Raw genomic sequence first — 25,819 nt, 5'->3', positions numbered from 1 at the left:
GATGTTCCCCCGAATGGCTAGTTCTGGCCTTCGACATCAGGGATTAACCATTCAAGGAGGTAAATTTCCTATGCTTCTTCCCATATCTCACCACTCAAAATAATACTCAGTCGCAAAAGGAAGAGAAAGAAAGCCACTTAGAACTCCATGAAGCTTTTGTTAATGAAAAGCAATATGGAATGCATTTGAATAATTTATGAGTGGAACAAATACAAAATAATAAGCAAGGAAAATACAGCACAAAATAATATGTGAAAAGTTAATAGCTTTACTATATAAAGAACTGAGACAAATTGATTAGAAAAACAATGATCTAATCAAGGCCTTAGCTAGGTACCTTTGTGCAAATTAAAAAGGGCTCCTCTCTCTGGGCAGATAAATTAGAAAAAGACACCCCATGTAGTTGGACCCAGTCTTGTAGTGCAGGCTTGCCAAGTACACAAGTATGCAGGAGCCTTTGTAAGAAGGAAAAAGTGTCCCTCAGTTGAGGGTGCACAGGTAGGTAGATGATTGGAGTCAGACTTGATTTTAGCCATGCACCCTGTTTGTCTTGGTGCAGTTCATACACAGAACAACCTTATGAGATGGTCCTGACTTCAGTAGGAAATGGGCAACGGTCCCGAATAGACAATTCCGGAAGAAGAACTAGAAATGATAATAACCATCTTTTTTTGTTTGTTTGTTTCTTGAGTTTTATATATTTAAGTAATCTCTACACCCAACGTGGGGATTCAAACTCAAGACCCTGAGATCAAGAGTCACATGCTCCTCCGACTAAGCCAGCCAGGTGCCCCGATAATAAACATCTTTTAAAAATATATCTAACATCACCAGTAATTACCGCACTTCAAAGCAAAGTGGGATAAAAATTCTTCTCTGTGAAATTGATACAACGGGTCTTATTCAGTGCTGGTGAGAAACGTGTTCATTGTATAACCTTTCTGGAAAACAAGCTGGTAATATCCACCAAGGACCTTAAAAGTGTTTATTTTCTTTGATTTCCTAATTCCATGCCAAGGAATTTATGTTGGGGAGGTAAATAGTGATGCACACAAAGTTTCACAGATAAGATCTCTCTCCTGCAGCAGAAAACTTATAATAACAAAACGCTGAAAGGAGCCCAAATATCCAACAGCAGGGGGATGGTCATACAGGTCCACAACTCCTCGAGAGAATGTTGCCCAATTCAGAATCTTGGGTTTTTAGGAGAACTTGGTACATGTTATCTAGCCCCCTCAGTAGGGTCTGCGGCAGCATCCTCAACAGAGACAGGTTTCTGCCATGAAACTTATTTATAGTCACACTAATTGGTATAAATAGACCGTAAATAGCCGTAGGCCACTTCAGGTCAGCTTTACTGCCACATGAGCTGGCACCAAACGTTCAAAACAGCATTTGGTTTTCAGAGTAATTTGGATTTGAAGATAAGGGATTGTGGATCTGTACAAATTATAGTATAACCCTTGAGGACTTTCTAATATGGGGCCGGGGAAGAATAACATAATTATATAATGATCCCACTCTGTTTTATTTAATTAAAAAAAAAATTTTTTTAATGTGTATTTATTTTTGAGAGAAAGAGAGGGAAACACAGAATCCGAGGCAGGCTCCAGGCTCTGACAGCACAGAGCCCAGCGCGGCGCTGGAACCCACGAACCATGGGATCATGACCTGAACCAAAGTCAGACACTCAAGTCACTGAACCACCCAGGTGCCCCCCACTCCATTTTAAAAAACAAAAATGGGATTTGTTACTTTATATGCACAATTTGCTGTTTTACATCAAAGCTGACCATAACTGCTTTCCTTTTCCTTTTTTCCTTCTTTTTTTTTTTTAATCTTCAGAATGGTATAATTTTTATCAGGGTCGGGATCAATCTTTCACTCAGTTTTCTTGGAACAGCTGCTGAGCAGAAGAAAGGGAAGTCCTCCCTGGCCCCAGGCCTTTAGTGGAAGCCAAGAATGGGCCTTTGGATATGCAAAGGAAGGGCCCTTGCTTGGGGGAAGAGCAAAATAACCTAAATTGCTTTGCATCCAGAAGCAAGAAGGAATTTTTTGGCATTGGGTGGACGCTGGGGGGGGGGGGGGCAGTGGGGGGAGGAGGGGGTGGGGGTGGGGGCAGAGAAAGGATCCCTTGGCCAGGGGTTGGAGCCTCTGTTAGTTTCCTGGAGCTGCCAGGATTAAGCACAACAAATTTGGTGGCTTCAAATAACAGAAAACAATTATTTCTCATAGCTTTGGAGGCTTGAAGTTCAGAGTCAAGGTGTCAGCAGGGTGGTGTTCTCTCTGAAGGCTCTAGGAAAGCATTGTCTAGCTTGCTGTGGTTGCCAGCAGTCCTCGGTATTCCCTGGCCTGTGGCACCAAAATTGCAACCTCGGCCTCCTTCCCGAGGGGGTCCTTCCCCAATTTCCTTCTTCTTGTAAAACACCAGTCATTGGATTAGGACCCACGCTAATCTAGTGAAACTTCATTTTGACTTGATTACATCTGCAAAGACCCTTTTTCCTAATAGGGTCACATTCACAGGTTCTAGGTGGACATGATTTTGAGGGGTGTGGGGGGGGGATACTATTTAACCCAGCACAGAACCCCTAGTTGTGACTTGACTGAGAAAAGGGAATTCTAATATTCCATTTTTTTAAAAGGCTATTTCTGCTGAATGAATGAATGAATGAATGAATGATGCTTATGGACCTGTGATGTGAATTTCCTCCTTGCCTTTACTGCCAAATTTTCAGTACAAATTGGCCGTGAAAGTGTGCTGTATGGGCAGTGTCATTTGTGTGGAAATCAAGAAGGAAAAGGCATTTCTTTGTTTCTGCGGGATAAAGGACCATGAGAAGTGAAATCAGGAACCCCAGAGGAGCGTAAGGTAAGAGCAGGAGCTTAAGGTAAGAGCAGGAGCTTCCTTGGGGGTAAGAGCCAGGATCTGAGCTGGTGTCTGGTTATGGATGCACACAGAAATAAAATGCAAATATTCATTGATGGGGATAATAGAGCTTTCTGTTGTCTCCAGCTATGCTTTTATGTATTTCCTAACTTTTCCACAATGATTATAACTGGTTTTAATAATCAAGGAAAAAATGCAGAAATTATTTAAACGAAGGGCAGTTTGTGGTGCTGTATTATTTAGACTTTAACTCAGATCTTCAGAAAATGCTTAAAGAACTGGCAAACTGGGTTCTTCCTTTATTTAGTCTAATCAGACCACTAAATACTATTAAAGCAATAATTTTCATCCTTCATGAGTATAATTATCCTCTTCTAATTATTCTCTTTGATCAGCGTGGGGAGTTTAAAAATGTATTATTATTATTTCATTAAGAAATCCTAAGTAAAAGCAATTACTGGCTTATATACTAAAAATTAATCAGGACATATTAAACAACTGTCTAGTAGCCACACAGAAATAGTTAGGCTTGGTCATTGTTTATTTTACTATACTTTTCAGAAAACAAATGAATATTCTAAGTTGTGAGTGACTAGACATTAGCCACTGACTATATTTCATGACTGTGTTGCATTAGTGATTTGGGGACAGGAGGATCAATACAAAGGCAATTGCAATAATGTGGGATGATTATTATGAGAAAGGAGGACGGGGCTATGACAACATCCATTAGGGAAAACTGATGGAATCTGGGGTGGAGGTGGGTGTCAGTTTAGGGAAGATCTGCTTGAGGAAGTTCTACTTGAACTGAGACCTGGGGATAAATAGGGATTTGTCAGGTATGAGAACAAGAGGGAGGGAAAATGGATCGAGAGAGACAGCAGATGTGCAACACTGGAGTGTATCAGCAAGGACTGTTCCAGTTGCAAGTGTTAACAACTCAAACTAGTGTAAGCAAAAGAAATTTGTTGACTCGTAACTGGAAAGTGAGAAGGGGAGATGTTAGCTTCAGGTATGGCTGGATCCAAGGGCTCAACTAATGTCAGGTTTCTATTTCTCTCTTCATATCTTTATTCTGCTTCTGGGTTGGCTTTGTTTTTTAGGCCAGCTTTGTCCACATCATGGGCAAGATGGCCACCAATCGTTCCAGTCCTATATTCTCCTAATTTAAGGGCCCCAAAGGAAAGTTATCTCCTTTAACTTTCCTTTGGAAATAGAATTGTTGTAGTTGTTAATTAAGCTGAGGATATTTATTTATAAATAAAGAGAGCATGTGAGTGGGGAAGTGGGGCAGAGGAAGAGAGACAACCTTTTTTTTTTTTAATTTTTTTTTTAATGTTTATTATTGAGAGACAGAGAGAGACAGAGCATGAGCAGGGGAGGGGCAGAGAGAGAGGGAGACACAGAATACGAAGCAGGCTCCAGGCTGTCAGCACAGAGCCCGACGCGGGGCTCGAACTCACAAACTGCGAGATCATGACCTGAGCCGAAGTCGGTCGCTTAACCAACTGAGCCACCCAGGCACCCCGGAAGAGATCTCATGCCCCTGAGATCATGACCTGAGCTAAAATCAAGAGTTGGATGCTTAACCAACTGAGCTACCCAGGCGCCCCTAAGCTGAAGATCTTGAGAGGCCATTATTCTGGACTTAGGGTGGGCCCCCAATTTAATGACCGGTGGGTGTCCTTATAAAAAGAGAGGACGCACAGAAACACAGAGCAGATCATGACATGGAGACAGGGGCAGAGATTGGAGTCATGGATCTACAAGCCAAGGAGCTCACTTGTATGGAAGCATGTTAGTGATTTTGTTCTGGGATTTAGAGTGGGCCAACCTGGGTCTCAGAGCTACCACTTATAGTCTTAGTAGGAATGACATGAGCACAAAATGCTCCTGGTGCACAGAAAAGTGGGACAAGTCACCAGGCCTGGTGCAGATGCATACAAGACTTGCCAGAGTGGGCGACTACTGCCCTGTGTTTTGAAGAATAAATTAGCCAGGTGACAGCAGAAAAGGCATTTGTAGCAGATGCTACTGGTGCCCACTCATACCTACTGGCATGTTGGTGCCTGGCCCATATTTCTGCACATGCTGGTTCAGCTTGCAGCTGTCAGCGTCTGAATCCCTTTGCTGGAGGCTTTTTCTGAGCTTCCAGGAGCACATGAAGGAGGCTGGAAGTGCTAGAGAATTAATCATCCCCAGGACAGCCCTCAACCAATGAGTAGCTGGAGTTAGTGGATAAATAGACCAGCAACTTCATCCCTCTGTTTGGAAACTCTGAGGTGTGTGTTACACGGTCTTCCCACATTCATCAGAGGGACTCTCTCCATCTGCCCCCAGTTGTAACTCGTTTGTTAATGCATCATTTATTGGCTTCCTTTCCTTCCCTGTCTCACTTCTCTGCTCCCCAACTGGTGCTGCCTGGGATCACTTCCCAAATGAATGATTGCATCTGATTCCTTGTCTCAGGGTGTCCTTCTGAAGGAACACCAAATTAGTCTTCCACACAGAAAACATGGCATGTGCAAGAGCCTGGGAACGTCAAGTGTGGAAATCTCACGACACATTTAAGTGATTGTCCAAATTATTTGAGAATCTGCTGTCCTGGTCTTTTGGCCTACTGTGTGGACTCGCCTGGGGCTTAGAAATAAGTGGGTACCATGTTGCAATGACTCCTGTTTTATTTTGAGAGTTGTTGGAGTTTAGAATAGCAGGGGATTGTTAGTTTTCCCCTGGACTCTCCAGACAAACACAGTGCCAGGCACGCAGTGTGCATTCCGTAAGTGATTTTGAATTAGTGAACTTGTTTATTTTATTGAAATTAGTGTATTAAAAAATTCCAGTGCCTACTGTATAATGCATGTTCAATAAACGTTTGTTGAACAGAATCTAAGGACATCGGGAAGTCAGACTTTCTTTGAACAGGCGTTGTGCCACCTAGTGGTGAGTTTGAGGAGGGGGGACTTTGCAGGCACTGGTCTTGTGCTCTAGAATTTCGAGGACTTTGATTTTAGTAAGGGTTCAAGGTTGTAAGCTGAGATATTTGTAACAGCAAAATGACAGGGATAGCTTAAATGTCGAGGGACAGCGGGGTGATAAATTAAATGATGCAATATCATTTCCATAGAACACCATGCAGTGATTAAAATGGATTAAGGTGATCTATATACGTTGGTCAGAACTTTTTCCAAGACCTGTTGTTCAAGTGATAAACTGGAAGGCACAGACAATACATATAATATGATGTCATTATATTAAAAAAAAAACAACAACACGAAAATTCATCCTGTAACTTTGGTTGTTCAAGAGGTGGGCTCAGCAACAGATTGGGTGGGGTGACAAGATGGTTTTTAAGTCCCTTCCAGTTTGGAGATTTTATAATCCTAAGGAGTCAAAGTTTATAGTTCCTTTAAAAAATATACTGCTTTGACCCATATAAGAAGACTATAAAACTTTATGGAGGGACATAAAAGAAGACCTGGGTAAATGGAGACACATGTCAAGTTTCCTGGATTGATAGAGTCAACCTTGCAAAAGAATAAAATTCCTCAAAATTAATCTAAGTTTGTTTGTTTATTTATTAGAAAATTTTTTAACGTTTATTCATATTTTGAGAGACAGAGCATAAGTGGGGGAGGGGGAGAGAGAGAGGGAGACACAGAATCTGAAGAGGCTCCAGGCTCTGAGCTGTCAGCAGAGCCCGACGCGGGGCTTGAACTCACGAACCTTGAGATCATGACCTGAGCGAAGTCAGATGCTCAACCCACTGAGCCACCCAGGTGCCCCTTAATTAATCTAAGTTTAAAAACAGCAATAACAGAATTAAAGTCCCAGTGCATTTTTTTGGTGGGGAGGACTTGAAAAGTTATTCCAAAAGTCCATCCTGAAGGTCAAGTGTATTAGGAGGAGCCAGAAAATATTTGAAAATAAAATCTGTACGGTAAAATTAGAACCACGCACTACTGCCAGAACAGACAAAGGAACAAAAGAGAAAAGCCCAGAAGCAGAGGATTTAGTATATACCAAAAGTGACGCTTCAAGTCAGTCAGGACAAGATGGGTTATTCAGTAAACTGTTGGGACAGCAGTTACCTTGGTGATCCTCCCATGGGCACAGCACCTGCAGGTGTCTTTTGTAAAAGCTCCACTGGCCTGATAATTCAGAAAATATTGTAGGTTATATTCTTCTGTCTGATCTTGTACTGAAATGAATTCCTGATGAAGATTTAAGAGAGAACAAACTCAAATACCAGAAGAAAATATTGGTAAACATATAATCTTCGGTTTGAGACAGACGGTAAATAAATCTCAAAGGCAGAAACCACCATGAGAAGACAGAGAGATTTGTTTATACCAAAAATTTTTTTAAGTACATATATCCGCATACACGAATTAACAAAGTTGAAAGACAGATGCCAAGCAGGGGAAATGTTTATTACGCAAATGGCAGACAATTCTTAACTATGTAAAGTACTTTTGTAAGACCATAAGATAATAAGGAATATTTTATAGAAAAATGGGTTGAGGGCATGGACAGGAGATTTGCCAAAGAAGAAATCCGAAAAGCATATAAGCATGGAAAAATGTTTACATGGTTAAGAATCAAAGGACTGCACATTAAAAGGACAGCGAGAAACCTTTCATTCTATCCAAGTTTTAAATACTTAATTTTAATCTTGACTTCCAAGAGAGTGGCATATCCGAATGTTAACAGTGATTAATTATCTTTGGGTAGTGGGTTAAGGGTACTTTTCTCTTTTTTGTTTCAATTTTCTTGGTGTTAATAGTTTTCTTTTGGGGCGCCTGGTTGGTTCAGTCGGTGAAGTGTCCGACTTCGGCTCAGGTCATGATCTCCTGGTTTGTGGGTTCGAGCCCCATGTCAGGCTCTGTGCTGACAGCTCAGAGCCTGGAGCTTGCTTCGGAATCTGTGTCTCCCTCTCTCTGCCCCTACCCCACTTGTGCTCTGGCTCTCTCTCAAAAATATTTAAAAAATGGTTTACTTTTGCAATAAAGGAGTAATAGTTTGTGCTGACTCTTAGAAAAGTGCTCAACTGGAATCTCTGGAAAACTCATCCCAGGGCAGCGAGCAAGGTTGTGTCCAAGCTGTGGCCTTGGAGTTGTTGACCCACATTGTATCATCTAGGCTTCAGCTTCAGGACCTGGGTCCAGGTGGCTGCTGGTTAGACAAGAGGAATGAGGTGAAGGCAGGGAGACCACTCAATGAGCTAGAGCATAACAATTCAGGTGGCAATAACACACTAGAACTTGGTGTGACCACTGTTTTCAAGCCAAAAAAAAAAAAAAAAAAAAAAAGGAAAAGAAATTAAAGACATGTCTGTTCATGTTCTGTGGGAAGAAAGGCTGGGCTGAGAGAAGAAAGTAAAGTCAGTCAAGCCCATGGATGAAGAAAATGCTGAGCTACTTTTTGTTGGAGTAGAACAGGCAGTTGTCTATATTGCTGCAGTTGTCTATGTTGGGTGACTTCAGACCCAGAACCAGTCATTTCCAACATCTGGAACAGTCATGCCTGGCACATGTTCAAGAAAAATGAAAGGCCACTTCAGTCAAGGAACCACCTGTCCATTACAGCCTACCAAACTTGTGACCCTTCTCAAGTCCTGTGGCCATCTTGTGTGGCTCTCAACTTGAACTGAGATCAGCAGAGTTGTGCTATCTGTTGAGCTTCTTTCTGTCTACACCCGGTTCTAACACAAGCCAAGCCTCACAATTCTTCAGAGTTACTGAGTATTCAGCTTCTGGTACTTCCTCTGGGAGGTATAAATGAAAGTCTTTCTGTATCCAAGCAGCTTCCACTTCTGGAGAAAACCCGAGTTACCTTGGGTTGGGTTCCCTGGAAACAGACTCTGAGTCTCTGTGTTCAGGGTTTTTGGGGTGCAGTGGAGGGGTCCTCAGGGACAACACCTACAAGTGAATAAGGGACAGAGGCCTGGGCAGAGGGAGAAGTGGTTCTTCTTACCAATCCTAGGGAGAGCTCTGGAGCTGGGGTGGCCTTATGGGGTTGTCCTCAATTGAGGCACAGGGGCCAGGCCTTTATATCTCCTAAATTAATCAGTCACTGCGGCCACTTGGGTGTCTCAGTCGGTTAACATCCAACTCGTGATTTCGGCTCAGGTCATGATCCCATCCAGGGTGGGATCACACTGGGCTCCACACTGAGTATGGAGCCTGCTTGAGATTCTCTCTCTCTCTCTCTCTCTCTCACTCTCACACACACACACACACACACACACACACACTCAAATAGGAAAGGAAAAATTAAAAAAATAAAAATAAAAAACATCAGTCACTGAATGCATGCTGTTTCCTGGGGAGAAGGCATATTCTTTGATGAGGCCGGTTATATCAACTTCAGTCAAGGGAAGTCTCCAGGGAAGAAGGCAGCTGAATTGCCCTAGCAGACTGTAGGGGAAGAAAAGAGGTCCTGAGGGAAGTGAGCTTGCTCGAAGGATTTATTGTGTGGAATCAAAAGGTCAGACAGAGGGTTATGCTCCACAGGAGGTCCAAAGGACAGGCCATACTCAATGGCAATGGGAAATGCACTAGTGAGAGAAATACCAGCATCACTAAGAAGTTCAGAGGGGGCTAGGGTAATCTCTAGGGTAATGATAGCATCCCGAAGTGATAGAAGCTAGGTGGTGACTTTAACCACCAGAAGCCTGGAGGCTGTAATTACTATAATAGCTGGCAAGTTAAGAGGGGCTGCATGGGTACTTGACCCTCAGGTGCTGTGAAGGTATTTAATAGTACAAGGTGTCCATAGGGGAAAAATAGATGGGCAGCCAATAGGGTGCTGCTTGATATCTATAACCAGAAGAAGGCAAGAATGGCAGAAGAGGGGTCTGAGGGTGGTTGCCTTAATACAAAAGTCGCACTTCCTGTACAGTTCTCAGATCTGAGTCAATCTTCAGACCTGGACCACAGAATCCATTGACTGAGAAGAATCCATTCCCTAAGAAGAAGAACCTTGCAACACAGAAACAGATATTACTGCAATGATTACTCTGTGGCCTATGGCCATTTTCACAGCCAACTATATGTTAGGGAAAGAGAAGTACCCAGAAATTTTGCAGAGTCCAGAGGATCTTGTTGCCCAGAAACTCAAAGTGTTATCATGGCCTCTTTTTAAGAGTGGGGACTTCTGGGGGTCAGGTAATGAGCACAGGTCTGTATAATATCCAGTTTACAATGAGTCCACGGGAGCGTGGACCTATCCACTAGTCTTTCCTCAGTCCCTGAGTGCATAATTGGGAGTATATATTGAGAGCAAGCTCCACATTAGGTCTTTGGCCTTGAGTTCTCATGGTGAGGAAAACCAGGTGAAAGCCACTAAAACTGTCCCTTCCTTACCGAGTTGAGATAATAAATAAGAACCAATATTTCATCCAAGGGGCTAGGATGATGATGGTAGAGATTAATGCCACCATTAAAGACCTAATAGATACAGAGTAGTTGTCCCTGTCATGTCTCCATTTAATTTGCCAGTCTGGCCACTTCAGAAACCAGGAGAATGGTTTATAGACAACTGAAGATGTAATCATGTAGTAGACTTGATTATAGTCATTGTGCCATCTCTGCGATCTGTCATAACACAGTCCAAAAGGATCGGGACCACCTGGACATCCCAGAGAGCCTATCTGTTCTATTGATAACAGCATGCTAATAGTATAACCCTATCTGTTATACTGATAACAGCATGCTAATCAGGCATGCTGAGCAAGAGATAGCTAGTACATTGGAGACCTTGGAAAGATACACGCACTTCACATAAACCCATGAAGATTCAGAGACCTGTCACTTGAGTTGTTAGGGAACCAGTGGTCAGGGATCTGCCAGGATAGTTCCTTCAAAGTAAAAGGCAAATTATAAAACACAAATAAGCAAGGTGAAAGAAAACATTGCTTATAATCCCGTAAAAGCGACACGTAAAATTGTTCATAGTGTTTATATGTTTTAAGATGTTTTTCATTGTGCAGAGAATATAAATATCACAAACTAATACAGAATCATACCACTATCTGATACCATGTTTATTTGCTTGTTTGCTTGCTTATTGCCTAGATCTCCTCACTGTGATACAAGCTCCGTGAAAGATGCACTTGGTGCTGGATAAATATTTTTTGGTGGCATAAATGAGACATACCATACCCATTGTTTTGTAGCCAGCTCTTTTCAGTGAACTTCTAGATGCTTCAGGTTATGCTTCATTTTTCTTAAACTGTGCCATTCCAGAAAGTCAGGTGAAAGCAAAATTCTCACACTCCAAAGACTGCTTCTAGCACTGCAACTTTAAAACCAAGAAACCTTAGTCTTTGGGCTCCAGAAACCCTCCAGAATCTCTTTTCTTTTGGCTAGCACTGCCTTAGAATCTTCAGCGGTCACAGCCTTGCCTGGATCATTCTTTAGAGGAGCCAAATCAGGTTCCAAGGACATAAGTGAAGAAGACGTGCCAGGCAAACAGCACAGCCCGCAGCCACGTCCCTCCTCTAGCCACACGGGGGCGTGAGAGCGCCACGGTCCGCTCCTGGTCGGCGGCCCTCGGGAAGGAAGATTTTGGGCGGGTGTGTAGACTGCCCGCTGTGGGCGGAGCAAAAGGCGCCAAGGACCGGGCAGAGGGCAGGAAGTAAGGAGGCGGGGCTTCTGGATGGGGTACGCGCTTGCGCAAAGGGCCGGTCTGAAGAGTCGTCTTCGCTTTCGCCACTCCTAGGGTCTGTCCTGTGGGGATGTCTTTGTCCCCCTTTTACGAGTTGGGCCGGGCCCAGGGGTGGGGGCAGAGTGCGAGAGCTTCGAGGGGCGCCGGGGTGAGGGGCGGAGTCCTGTGAGCACGGGGAGGGGAGTGGGGTGGCGAGGCCTGGGGGGAAGGGACGGAGGGGCGCCGGGTGTGTCTGGGGGAGGGTTGGGGAGACCCGGGGGAGAGGGGTGAGTGGAAAAGGGGTACGGGAGAGTTGTGTCTCAACCCCCCCCCCCCCCCCCCCCCCCCGCTCCCGGCGTGGAGTGCAGGGACCCCAGGGTGCTACTCTGCCGGCCGGGAAGTTGCTAGTTAGCAGGTGGATGTGGTTTCCGAGAAGATACCTCCCTCTCCCCTCATCCTTTCTCTTTGGCAGCTCCTTTTTTAAAGTAGTATTTCTTATTAACACGGACGGCACGGTGTGCCTCACTTCGACACCTTCACCCGTGCAAAACCGCTTCCAACCGCCTACAGCAACTTGAGAGGCAGTCCCTCTCTTTCCTCCTCACTCTTAAAGTAGACAACATAAGTTTTCCTACCTAAACCCTGCAATGAAGAACCCAACATTTCCCGTGTAACCAGTGCAAAGGCGTTTTGATACTTTCTTCATAAACTTGTTTACAAAAAGAGCTTTTTATACTCTTTAAATAATGTCACTTGCCTGTGTAAAGCTGAGCAACAGTTTTATTGTGCCATGCAGTCCTCAATGAGCAATTTTAGTCCGGGGCGACGTAAGGCCTCATTTGGAATTCAGGGATTGATCCACCGTAGGGACCCCAACCAGTACCGTGTATCCCTCGCTGAAATGCAGCGGGTGTATATCCATCATCTCAGCCGTGGTGACGGGGTGCATGCAGTCTGACATTTGGAAGCTTAAGAACCAAGCCTGTTGCCTTCCAATTTATTTTTTTTTTAAGTCTTCCATCATGTGTGTACTTTGCTTGAATGATTATTTTAAAGTACATGTCCTATTTTTGCCAACCTGACGGCTGTTTCCATAGAAACCAGGGAAGAAATAGTCATTTTCAGCAGAGTTGTTAAAACTGTCTTACAGGCTTCAGCTGTGAGTGCCAGTGAGTGCTGTACTTGCTCATTCTGAGATGGTACTTAAAGAATTAAGGATCTGAAATGGTCTTAGAGGCTAACCATCCAAATTGCTTAATTTTCTCACATCATTAATTTAGTAATCCTTGAAGTTTGCCAGCCTTGTTTGTTGACCTTCTCTAGTTCTTTGAAGAGGATAGGCCAGCCCTGAATCCTTCTTAGGCTCTGTGTAGTCTAGCGTTGGCTCTGTGAAATGTATAAATAGGTTTCTTCCCCCAATTTTTTTTTTTTAACCATTTCTCAAGGATAAGCCAGGGATTGCAAAATATCAGGCTCCATTTCTGTTCTAAATGACAGTTTATTGTCAGTGATGTCAGTGATAATGTTTTTACTTATGTTCATGTAATGTTTGGGGCTTTTGCTTGTACCTTCTGTGTCAGAATTTTTTTTTTTAATTTCACATAAGTCATGAGAGATGAGCAAGACTTTGCTTGCTATAATCGCAGAGCTAAGCCGTGCAATTGATGCGCATAGATATTAGAGATGAGAGGTTTTCTGAGGGGTGTAAGTAAATCAATGGGTCTGGAGCTTAGGAATGGGTGAAGGACAGCCGGGGAAGGTGGCTGGAGAAATGGTAGGAGGTGGCATTAGGAGAGGCCTGGTCTTTCATATGCAGGAGTTTATTGAAGCCCACGGAAACCGTTGGGAATTACAAAAATAGTTGTTAGTTTTGGGGCTTACAAAATAATACACCTGGTAAAAATTTGAACAGCACAGAAATACGTGAGATGAAAATCCTTTACAGTGACTCAAAATAACCACTATGAATAGTTTGCTATGTGTTGCTTTAGATTTATTTGTATTTGTGTATGTTAGCATATTGCAGCATTACTGTTGCTGCAAATTGGGCAGAGATTTTTGTCTCTTTTTTTGTGGTTATCTCCAGCATCCAGAATGGTATGATACGGTATGTAGGACGCGCTCATTAAATATTTAATGAATGAATGACATCATTTAGATGGAAAACTGAATGGGGTCTTGTGTATGTTGGTTTGGTCAAGGTGGTTAATAAGCTTTGTTTGTTTTTTGTTTTAAGTTGGTTGCCAGCATTTTAAAACTGCTAACTTCCACATAAAGTTTGAATTGCTTGCTTTTCTTGAAAACATTGAACTGTTTGGTAACACTAAGTTCAAATTCCATTACACTTGTTGCATCTTCTTTAGATAGGCGTGAATCTGCATTTATGTCAGGATGGCTTTGCCTGGACTCTACAGACTAGCACTGTGGCTAATACAATAGCCACTAGTCACCTATGGCCATTTTGTTTTAGATGAGCTAAAATGAACTAAAGGGGTGTCTGGGTGCCTCAGTTTGGTCGAGCATCTGGTTTCGGCTTAGGTCATGATCTCATGGTTCATAGGTTTGAGCCCTGCGTTGGGTTCCTTGTTGTCAACGCAGAGCCTACTGGGGATTCTCTCTCTCACTCCCTCTGCCCCTTCCCTGCTCAGGCATGAGTGCGCGCTCTCTCTCTTACAATAAATAAATGAACACTAAAACATTCTTTTGCTCAGTCACACCAGCCACATTTCAAGTGCTCAGTAGCCATAGGTAGAAGTTAGCACATTGGACAATGAAGACACATTTCTATGATTGCAGAAGTTTCTGTTGTGCAGTGCTGGTTTACACATCTGAGTTTGCCATTCCTGATATACAGAATTTTGGCAAGTAGTATTATTTTTAAGATTTGTATATCTTTGCCATTATACAAATCTCCATTTTTTTAAAAAAAATGGTTGCCTTATATTTAGCAATGTAGGGCTTATGTGAGTTGTGGGAGTAGGATTCTGTTGTCTGCTTTGTATTTTAGATAGCTTTACTTCTTGTTTGGGGGGGACGAACTGGAGGGGTAGGAGTTGGTGGTAACATGGGCAGAGAGATTGGAGGTTATATAGCCATCCACAGCCTAAGGCCACAGAGCCCAGGAAGGGCTAGAGATTGAGACATTAAGGAGGCAGAATTGACACGACTGATTTAATGTGGATTGAGATCTGTTGTATGATAAAGTCACTGCAGAGATAATCCACTACTAATCTGGAACTGATTCAGTGTTGAAAATCGGAAATTTGGCTTTGCAAAGTATAGAAGGAACCCTCAGTCGTAATAAACAGCATGTATATTAAAATGTTATTAGCTTATGTATGAAGTGTGTAACTTTTATACCTCGTAACCTCTTAAGTCAGAGGTCATTTATTCATGAGATACTCTTCCCTTTAAAGAGAGGGAATTGTTTTAGGGATAGAGTAAAAGCTCATGTAGCTCAGTTAAATTTAGGAAGTACAGTGGACTCTTGGGAACCAGGAGGGTATGAGTCTTGCCCCCTCTCTTTCTCTCCCTGAGGCTTCAAGATCTTTTACTTTCTGCACATTGATCGATTCCATCGTCCTTTCTCTTGATCCACTTCTTTTGCAAGGGTTTTGGTTCCCAGTTCTTGCTTGCGTGCTACTTTGTGTAGCACCAAGTACAGCCCCAAATTATACATACCCTTGTACTTCTTTGCCTGATACTGCCTCACCAAAAGTCTTGTCAGTGTCAGATGTCCACGCCTGGCTCTGTGGCCAGTGGAAGGGGTCTCTGGGGAAGATTGACAGTCTGGGCCTATCCCTTAAATTGAGGCTATAGGATGCCCTTAGAAAGTGGGCATGTGTTTGGACAAGTGTTTGAAGCTTATCTCCTATAGTAAAGAATGTGGGTTTGTGTTGTTTTTGTAGTATGACTTCTAGCAAAAGACTTTCTGTTGTTAAACCTTAAGTACACTTCCCCATTTGAAACAATTCTTTAAAAACTTTTTTTTTCTGCATCTACCCAAACAGCATAAAAAACAATAGTTGCCTTGAACTATTGTGCTACTCATGGAAGTCCTTTCTTTTTTAAAAATTCATAACAGTGCATAACTTAATAAGGAACTGTATTTTATTATTCCATAATAGTCTTACTTAGATACATTCCCTACCCCCCTCAACTAGATTATGACATCCATGAGGGCAGGGACTGAATTTCATGCTGCATCTGTAACTCATAAGCCAGCTAGCCAATGAAGAAACTTACTGGTTACTCAAATACTAATTTTGAAATGATTTCTAGACTTCAGTTATTTTACTACTTTCAGCTTGGTTTAAAAAAGGAAAAAAAAACTAGAAAGTATCTTGTTAATAACATCAGATTATTATGTATTAAGTGTGGACTCTGATTTAAAATTGGTAGTAATTCCAAAAGGGTTAACTTGGAGTTAATGTTTACTTATCATGCCCTTTATTCACATTTTATGTTATATGCAAGGGTGGAATGTTATATAAAAAATGTTAGTAACTTTTAAATAGTCTGACATGTAGGTAATACTGCTTATTAAAACTGATTTTCTGAAGTTATTTTTCTAGATAATATTGTAGTAGTTTAGGATGAGTTAGATTTACATATTTTCTTCCAACTTTATGAAGATTTTGAAACAGTTAGATACCATTGTTAATATTTTACTGCATTGGCTTTATGTCCTATGTAAGTGTGTGTGTGTGTGTGTGTGTGTGTGTGTGTGTGATACAATTTGAAAGTAAGTTTTATTCTTCATAAAGAGATACCTCCGCAAGTATCTCAGGTATAAATTATTCACCTGCATAACCACATCATTATAACCTAATAAGCAATACTTACCTAAAATAACCTAAAAGCAAATCTATATGTGAATTCCCCCATTAATCCCAGTTGTCTTCCAAAGCTGATTTTTTTCTTTCAAACTAAGATCTAATCAGAGTTCACACATTGCATTTGATTGTTACCTGTTTTTAGTATCTTTTGAAAAACAGCTTAATTGATTTATAATTGACATAAAATAAATTATGCATATGTAAGCTATATAGTATAAGTTTTGACCTCTGTGTACACCTGTGAAACCTACATCACAAGCAAAATAGTGAACATATTCATTGCCTCCAAAACTTTATAATCCCTCTCCTGATCCTCTTTACTTTCCCATCCTCAGGCAATCAGTGATCTCTCTGTAAGTAAGTATAATTACTTTGCATTTTGTACAGCTTATATTATAGAGCTGGAATCATAGAGTATGCACTTTTTTGGCGGTAGTAAGGTCTGGCTTCTATCACTTGTTAGTATATAGAGATAAGATTTGTTTTGTATATTGCTTTTGTATCCTGACACCTAACTAAACTCATTGTAGGAGCTTTTTTTTGTAGATTCCTTTGGATTTTTTTTATAGAGATGATCCTATTGTATAGGCATAAAGACCACTTCTATATTTCTTGTCTGGATGCCATTTATTTAGTTATGTATGTATTAATTCTATTGTATTGATTAGGAACTCCAGTATAATATTGAATTTAAGTGGTGAGAGTTAACATCTGTGCTTTTCTCCTGATCTTAGGAGGAAAGTATAGTCTTTCACCAATAAATATGCTGTTATAGTTTTCTGTAGATGTCCTAGTTTATGAGAGTTTTTTTGTCAGGGTTGGGTGTTGGATTTATCAAATGCTTTTTCTGTATCTATTGAGATGATCATGTGGTGTTTCTTTTTCAGTGCATAGGGTGGATTACATAGATTGCTGAATTTTTCTTTCAACCTTGCATTCCTGGGACACACCTCAACAGGTCATGATGTACTGTCTTTATATGTATTGTTGAATTAGATTTTCTAAAATATTAAGAATTTTTTTTTCTGTCTGTGTTGATGAGAGATAGTACTTTATAGTCTTGTAAGTTTTTTTCTGGCTTTAGTATCATGCATGGTAATGCTGGTCTTATGGAATGAAATGCAAATTATTCATTTCTTTTCAATTTCCTGGAAGAGTTTGAATAGAATTATTTTTAATTATTCCTTAACTGTTTGACAGAATTCCCCAGTGAAGCTATTTGGGCCTGGAGCTTTCTTTGTGGGAAGGTTTTTAACTGTAAGTTAAATTAAAATAATAGATATAGGGCTGTTCAGATCAATTTCTTTCTGAGTTAGCTTTGGTAGTTTGTGTTTTTCAGGAAGTTGATCCATTTCATCTAAAATGTGAAATTTAAGGGGCGCCTGGGTGGCGCAGTCGGTTAAGCGTCTGATTTCAGCCAAGTCACGATCTCGTGGTCCATGAGTTCCAGCCCCGCGTCAGGCTCTGGGCTGATGGCTCAGAGCCTGGAGCCTGTTTCCGATTCTGAGTCTCCCTCTCTCTCTGCCCCTCCCCCGTTCATGCTCTGTCTCTCTCTGTCCCAAAAAAATAAATAAACGTTGAAAAAAAAAATAAATAAAATGTGAAATTTAAGATTTTCTCTTCCATCGGTTTTAAGAAATTTAACTAGGATATGCCTTGGAGTAAGTTTCCTTTGTGTTTACTGTGTGTGTGTGTGTGTGTGTCTGTGTGTGTGTGTGTGTGTGTGTGTGTTTAAACTTGTTGGATTTGTTGGTTTACAGTTTTCATCAAATTTGGAAAATGTTGGCCATTCTTTTTTCTTTTTATTGTCTACCTACCATGCCTTCCCACTTTTCAGGGACTCCAGTTATACATATGTTAGGCCGCTTGAGTTATCCTATACCTTGTTGATGCTCTGTGCATTTTTTCTCTTGGTTTTCTATTTTGGTTTTCTTGGTTTCTATTGATCCGTCAAATTCACAAGTCTTTATTTCATTGTTATAATATCTAATCTGCTGTTAGTCTCATCTAGCGTATTTTTCATAGAAGACACTAGTTTTCTTGTGTAGAAGTTCAATGTAAGTCTTTTAAAAAAACATATTCCATGTCTAACACTCTCAAATTACCTTTAGCTTCTTAAACACATGGAATATAGTTATAATAAGCACTTCAATATCTTTGTCAATGCTGTCATTCATGCTACTTAAGAGTTAGTTTTTATTAGTGTTTTTCTTAATTAAGGTTTACATATCCTGCATCTTTGCTGCCTGGCAATTTTTAATTATAAATTGTACCTTGTTAAGTGGTGGATATTTTTGTATTCTTAACAACTGTTTTTGAGCTTTTTTCTAGAATGTGGTTTAGTTACTTAGAAACAGTTTGATCTTGTTGAGTATTGCCTTTAATCTTTGTTAGGTAGAGCTAGAGTTACTTTTATTCTAGGACTACTTTTTCTCTAATGAGGCAAAACCCTCTGAGTACTCTACGCAGTGCCCCATGAGTTAAAAGGTTTTCTGCTTTGAAGAGTGGAAATAGGCCGGATACTCCATGCTCCATGAGCCCTGCATATTGCTCCTCTAATCCTGTCAGGTGATTCTTTCCCACCTCTAAGGACTTTCCTCACATGAGTGCCCTGATCAGAACTCAGCTGAATATAGGAGGCAGATTTTTCTGCAGGACATACTCTGGAGTTCTTTTTCTGCACAGTTCTGTCTTCTCTCATACTGTGCTCTGTGAGGTCTAGCTACTATGGCCTACTTGAACTCCCAGCTTCATTTCTCCAATTTAGGGCCACTTGTGGGCTGTGCTAGGTTTGCCCTCTCTGCATAGTGGCCGGGAAACTCTCCAGGCAGGAACTTGGGGCAATTGTAGGACTCAGTTAATTTATTTCCCATCTCTCAGGTGTCACTTGTTCTTCATTGCCTAATGTCCAGTGTTTTGAAACCATTGTTGTATTTATTCTGTTTTTTCACTTGTTTTCAGTTCCTCTTATTCCATCTTGACCCCAATTAAAAGTGCCAGGATTATAGGTGAAAGGATCAAGTTTGTATTTTATTTTATATTTATTTTTTAAATATGTATTTTAAATTTACATCCAAATTAGTTGACATATAGTGCAATAATGATTTCAGGAGGAGAATCCAGTGATTCATCTTCTGTGTGTAACACCCAGTGCTCATCCCAGCAAGTGTCCTCCCTAATGCCCCTTGTCCATTTAGCCCATCCCCTCACCCAAAACCCCTGCAGCAACCCTCAGTTCTCTATATTTAAGAGTCTTTTGTATTTTGTCCCCCCTCCCTGTTTTTATATTATTTTTGCTTCCCTTCCCTTATGTTCATCTGTTTTGTATCTTAAATTCCACATGAGTGAAGTCATATGATATTTGTCTTTCTCTAACTGACTAATTTCACTTATAATACACTCTAGTTCCATCCAATTTGTTGCAAATGGCAAGATTTCATTCTTTTTGATTGAGGAGTAATACTTCATTGTATCTATATACCACATATTTGTTTTTAAATGTTTATTTTTGAGAGAGAGAGAGAGAGAGAAACAGAGTGTGACCGGGGGAGGGGCAGAGAGAGGGACACAGAATCTGAAGCAGGCTCCAGGCTCTGAGCTGTCAGCACAGAGCCAAATGGCCCGATGTAGGGCTTGAACTCCTGAACTGCAAGATCATGACCTGAGCTGGAGTCCAATGCTTAACTGACTGAGCCGCCCAGGCACCCCTCTTCTTTATCCATTCATCTGTCGATGGACATTTGGGCTCTTTCCATACTTTGGCCATTGTCAATAGCACTGCTATAAACATTGGGGTGCATGTGCCCCTTCAAGTCACCACTCCTGTATCCTTTGGTTAAATACCTAGTAGTGCAATTGCTGGCTCGTAGGGTAGTTCTATTTTTAATTTTTTGAGGAACCTCCATACTGTTTTCCAGAGTGCTGTGTTTTCCACACCAGTTTGCATTCCCCCCAGCAGTGCAAAACGGTTCCTCTTTCTCCACACACTCGCCAATATCTGTTGTTGCCTGACTTGTTAATTTAACCATTCTTACAGGTGTGAGGTGGTATCTCTTTGTGGTTTTGATTTGTATTTCCCTGATGATGAGTGATGTTGAGCATTTTTTCATGGGTTGGTTGGCCATCTGGATGTTTCTTTGGAGAAGTGTCTGTTCAGGTCTTTTGCCCATTTCTTCACTGGATTATTTGGTTTTTGGGTGTTGAGTTTGACAAGCGATTTATAGATTTTGTATACTAACCCTTTATCTGGTATGCCATTTGCAAATATCTTTTCCCATTCCATCAGTTGTGTTTTAGTTTTGCTGATTATTTCTGTATCCTGTGCTGTGGAGAAGATTTTTATCTTGATGTGGTACCAGTAGTTCATTTTTGTTTTTGTTTCCTTGGCCTTCAGAGACCCGTTAAGTTAGAAGTTGTTGCAGCCGAAGTCAAAGAGATTGCTGCCTGTATTCTCCTCTAGGATTTTGATGGCCTCTTGTCTTATGTTTAGGTCTTTCTTCCATTTTGAGTTTATTTTTGTGTATGGTGTAAGAAAGTGGTCCAGGTTCATTTTTCTGCATGTTGCTGTCCCGTTCTCCCAGCACCATTAGCTAAAGAGACTTTTTTCCATGGGATATTCTTTCCTGCTTTGTTAAAGATAAGTTGACCGTACGTTTGTGGGTCCATTTCTGAGATCTATTCTGTTCCATTGATCTGAGTGTCTGTTTTTGTGCCATTACCATACTGTCTTGATGATTACAGTGTTGTAATACAGCTTGAAGTTCGGGATGGTGATATCTCCTTCTTTGGTTTTCTTTTTCAAGATTGCTTTGGCTATTCGAGGGCTTTTCTGGTTGCATACAAATTTTAGAATTGTTTTTACTAGCTCTGTGAAGAATGGTGGTGTTATTTTGATAGGGATTGTTTTGAATGTGTAGATTGCTTTGTGTACTGTTGACATTTTAACAATATTTGTTCTTCCAAACCATGAGCATGGAATGTTTTTCCATTCTTTTGTGTGACTTCTTCAGTTTCTTTCATGAGCTTTGTATAGTTTTCATTGTATACATCTTTTATCTCTTTGGTTAGGTTTATTCCTAGATATTTTATGACTTTTGGTGCAGTTGTAAATGGGATCGTTTCCTTGATTTCTCGCTTCATTATTGGTGTATAGAAATGCAACCAATTTCTGTGCATTGATTTTATATCCTGCAACTTTGCTGAATTCATGTATCAGTTTTAGCAGTTTTTCAGTGGAGTCTTTTGGATTTTCCACATAGAGTATCGTGTCATCTGTGAAGAGTGAAAGTTTGACTTCTTGCCAATTTTGATGCCTTTTATTTCTTCGTGTTGTCTGATTGCTGAGGTAGGACTTTCAACACTATGTTGAATAACAGTGATGAGAGTGGACATCCTTATCATGTTCCTGACCTTAGGGGGTAAGCTCTCAGTTTTTCCCCACTGAGGGTGATATTAGTGGTGGGTTTTTTTTGTGTTGGCCCTTATGATCTTGAGGTATGATCCTTCTATCCCTACTTTCTTAAGGGTTTTTAATCAAGAAAGGATGCTGTATTTTGTCAAATGCTTTTCTGCATCAAATTTGTATTTTAAAAAATATATTTTAAAACTTAGATCTTACTATTCCATTACATGCTTTTCTGTAATGCCTCCTAGTTACTGCCAATTACTAAAGTTGACTGTTTTTGTTTGTTTAATCCATTTCTTAATCCCCAGTAATTTAACTGTTAAAATAAAAACAGACTTCCCCCAAGCAAAACTAAAAAATGAAAGAAGAAAAAAAAAATAACAACCAAGTTTCTAAAGTATATGTTGTAGAGTAAAAAGAAGTGAGCAAAACCTTTTTTTTTTTTTTTTTTTTTTTTTTAAACCTCTTTGGTTTGTATTGCTGAGAGGCATTGCTATAGGGCTGGTGAGTAGAAACCTAAGATAATTCAGTCTGAGATGTGTCAAGGGAAGAACAACTGAACAGCAACAGTTTTATAAATAAGTATTTCCAGAGGTATTTATAACTTATTTTTTGTGTTCCAGATAATCCAGGAGAAGAAAGATGAGCTTTATCTATGGACTGCAATCTGCTACTAGAAACTGTGTTTTCTTCCGATTTCATTTGCTGACCAACTGGAGACTGTGTAACACACTAGCTGTCACCTCACCAGATTGCCATCAAGTACAAATTACTCATACAGTTAATAAGTATCAGGGTCTGGGAGTACAGCAGTGTGATAGGTTGATTTTTCTGCCTAAAAATTTTTATTCTTATAGGACTCTTAATACCAAAAGACCAGGATGCCTCTTGAGCGTGAGCCATAAAGAAATTTGGATGGTTACCCCAACATGTGGTGCACGGAATGACTCTTTTTCAAGACAGCTCCTGATAGAAGAAGTTGCAGGAGCTCCTTTTCTCTCAGTATTGCGTCCCCTAAAGTGTCTTCGCATGAGAGAGAGAGACATCAGGAGTTTCCACACTTCTCCTCGGTTTCAAGCCGCTCCGGTTCCTCTCTTGTTGATTATTCTTAAACCAGTGCAGAAACTATTTGCAATCATTGTAGGCAGGTAAAAAGCTTTAAAAAAAACAAAAAACAAGCAAAAAAAAACTTAAAAGGTATTTGTAAAACTATACTTTTAAAGAAAACTTGTTAGATTTCCCTCCCATATTTAGCTCAAAATTAAGTTTCCAAACGGTTGGTTCTACCCAGTTTTGTTAGAAATGTTTTAATCTTGAAATAATTTACTACATATTATAGTATAAAAATGAGATCTTTAAAAAATTATATAGGACACTTTTTAAACGATCTTCTATTTTGATTACAAGAATGAGAAATGTTGGGTATAGTTTGTAAGAACAATACTTAAAAACATAACTTTTTATTTTACGAAATCTGAGGCAACGGGTCATGAAACTGGGAGTTCACTTATTTAAGAATAGGCTCATTCCTAGCCAAGTTAATGCTTAATTAGCATTTATTTTTCAGTTCTATTTCCATCACATCTTTGTTATTTTCTTTTGGGTAGTCCTTCATAATAATTATGTTTTCACAGCTAAATAGTACCTTTTATTTAATTTAAACCTCCCCCCATAATTAATCTTGTTTTCTCTTATTTGCTCCATCAAGAATGAAGAAAGGTAAAGTTAAGCATTGTCTCGTCATTCTTACATTTGATGACTGTGTAGGCCTTTCTAGCTCTCTTACTCTCATACTAACCAACCCAGTTTTCTGTGATTTGACACTGGCACCCAGAAAATATACAGTTGTGTTAGCTCTAGTTGTAGGTAACGACTGTCAGAGAAGACCAGAGCTAGACAACAGTTAAAGCAGTAAACACAGATTTATGCAGAACTTTTGCAGTAGGGGAAGAGAGACCTAAGTATAGAACCAGAGTTAATCTGAATATACCATGGGCACGTGGGAATTTATAGCTGAGAAGCAGGGTGGGGTTTGGTGGATAGAAAATTACTCAGACGAAGCATCAGGAATAAGTGGGGATTCTCCCTAACCTGACCCCACTAGGCTTCTTGCTGAAGGCAGGTGAATGTGATCAGACATCATCTGGAGGCTGGAGAATGATGAGGAACTCGATCAGGTATCGAGGGTGATAAGATATGGAGGATGGGGAAATTCTGTTTAACCTGACTTAGCAGGATTCTTGCTAAACCTGGACAATGCAGAGATGAATACAGAAGTCCAGAAGTGAGGCCTAGTTGAAAAAAGTTCAGGGGAGCCTGAGTAGAGTCTGGTGCAAGAGAGGATCTTTGTCATAACTCAGCCCAGGGTCTTAGGCCAATGGCTCTTTCTCATCCTTTTTAATATTATTTTTAACTTTTTGTTGTTGTTTCCATTGTAATCACTTAACATTTTCTTTTAAGCTGTGTTTTCATCATACATTGAAGGCAGATGATAAGTCATATGAAGTTTTAAATGGGAAATAAATATACTTCATAGTCTGGCCTAAGTCTTTTCAGGTTGGGACACTTTGAGGCATCTTAGGAGTGTCACTTAATAAAATTAAAATAACTTGAAGTTATTTTGTAAGATGGATTTTGTCAAGAGAATGATGTATATATTGTAAACTTTTGTTGTGATTTCACAGATGAACTCACTAGGAAAAATTTTGTCTTGTTGTTGAAAACATTGCTTGTCAAAATGTCTGTGATCTCTGATAACCAGCAGGGAGTATTGTTGCCTGGTAGAAATTAGACCTCCATGTGTTAACTACACAGTCTCTCATTTTCTTGTTTACGATGTTTATGCCCTTATTACCTTTCCTTTATTATGTTCTTGAGGGGATAGTGAAGTTTCTGCTGGTGAGCAGTGTTTATTTCTAAAATCAATGCTGAGGTAGTTTCCCTTGTACCTTGCTGAAGTACTGGCAGATTGTGCTGGAAGTCTGATGAGCAGGGGGAGTGAATTGTGGTTACAGGTATAGATGATTGTGCTGTAACCCCTCAGATGTTTATTTGAACAGATCATCCCTATCAAGTAGTTAAGTACCCATACTCTAGGATCACATGGTCTTCCTTGCCTGGTTTTCCCTTATCACCTCTGCAACCTTGGACAAGTCCTTGGACAGTTCTCTCTGTCTCAGTTTTATCTTTGGTAACAGGGTTTTTGTGAAGATGAAGTGAGATGACATATGTATAACAATTAGAACAGCAGCTTGCATGAGGTAAACAGTCAATAAATGTTAAGTAGTGGTAGTTGTAAAATAGCTACTCATTTAGTGTTCACCTTTAAAATAAGAAACTTTAAATGAGCTTTAGAATTTTTATAACTGGTTACTTTTTCATCATTCAGCTAAGAATTTTATAAATGGAGAAAACCCATCTATACAGAGAAATATTTCACAAAAATTCAAGTATTTGATGACATAGAATTCTAGTATAAGATTAAGTTTTGTTGATATGTGCTGATACTACTGTCAGAACTTTCAATTTTTCTTTCTGCTCTAGGGGCATAAGGAAATGGTGGCAGGCACTTCCTCCTAACAAGAAGGAACTATTTAAAGAAAGTTTAAGGAAGAATAAATGGAAGTTATTCCTTTGTTTCAGTAGTTTTGGATTGCTCTTTGTAGTGTTTTATTTTACTCACCTGGAAGTGAGTCCTATCACAGGAAGGAATAAGCTACTATTATTGGGGAAAGAACATTTCAAACTTTTATCCGAACTGGAATATGAAGCAGTAAGTAGTAAGAATTGTTAATAATTAGATTGCTTAATATAATACTCAAAGCGGCAAAGTTTCTTAAGTATGAAAGATGCACTACTTTTTTATGTTAGTCTTTGATAGAAAATTCGCATTTTCCCAAAAGGCCTCCAAAGTTTCATACTTACTATTCCTGCTACCTACATTGCATTTCCTTTCATTCATCTAGCTAATTCCTGCTCATCACATGCCACCTTAAATGTCACTTTCTCAGGAAAGTCTTCCTTGATTATCCAGACTGG

At 40.2% G+C, this 25,819-nt stretch overlaps 1 protein-coding gene across 5 annotated transcripts in view; it reads left to right on the top strand.

Moving 5' to 3' along the window:
• The first annotated feature begins 11,518 nt into the window (after window positions 1-11,518).
• OMA1 (OMA1 zinc metallopeptidase) overlaps window positions 11,519-25,819 on the top strand; it is an 80,325-nt gene continuing 66,024 nt past the window's right edge. The window contains exons 1-3 of one of the 5 annotated variants that reach the window (XM_086717118.1): window positions 11,519-11,615; window positions 22,405-22,929; window positions 25,325-25,553. In XM_086717118.1, coding sequence (XP_086573244.1) covers window positions 22,424-22,929; window positions 25,325-25,553 — 735 coding nt within the window. In that variant the 5' untranslated portion in view covers window positions 11,519-11,615; window positions 22,405-22,423. Of the gene's footprint in view, window positions 11,616-11,687; window positions 11,709-21,317; window positions 21,795-22,404; window positions 22,930-25,324; window positions 25,554-25,819 lie in introns of those variants that run through there. The other 4 variants (XM_025912483.2, XM_086717117.1, XM_086717116.1 and 1 more) reach the window with 4 other exon arrangements.

The sequence above is a fragment of the Puma concolor genome, chromosome C1, assembly GCF_028749965.1.
Source record: "Puma concolor isolate L17-30 chromosome C1, mPumCon1.1.hap2, whole genome shotgun sequence".
NCBI lineage: Eukaryota > Metazoa > Chordata > Mammalia > Carnivora > Felidae > Puma > Puma concolor.
The sequence above is the reverse complement of the archived record's forward strand: the minus strand, read 5'-3'. Positions and strand labels throughout refer to the sequence as shown.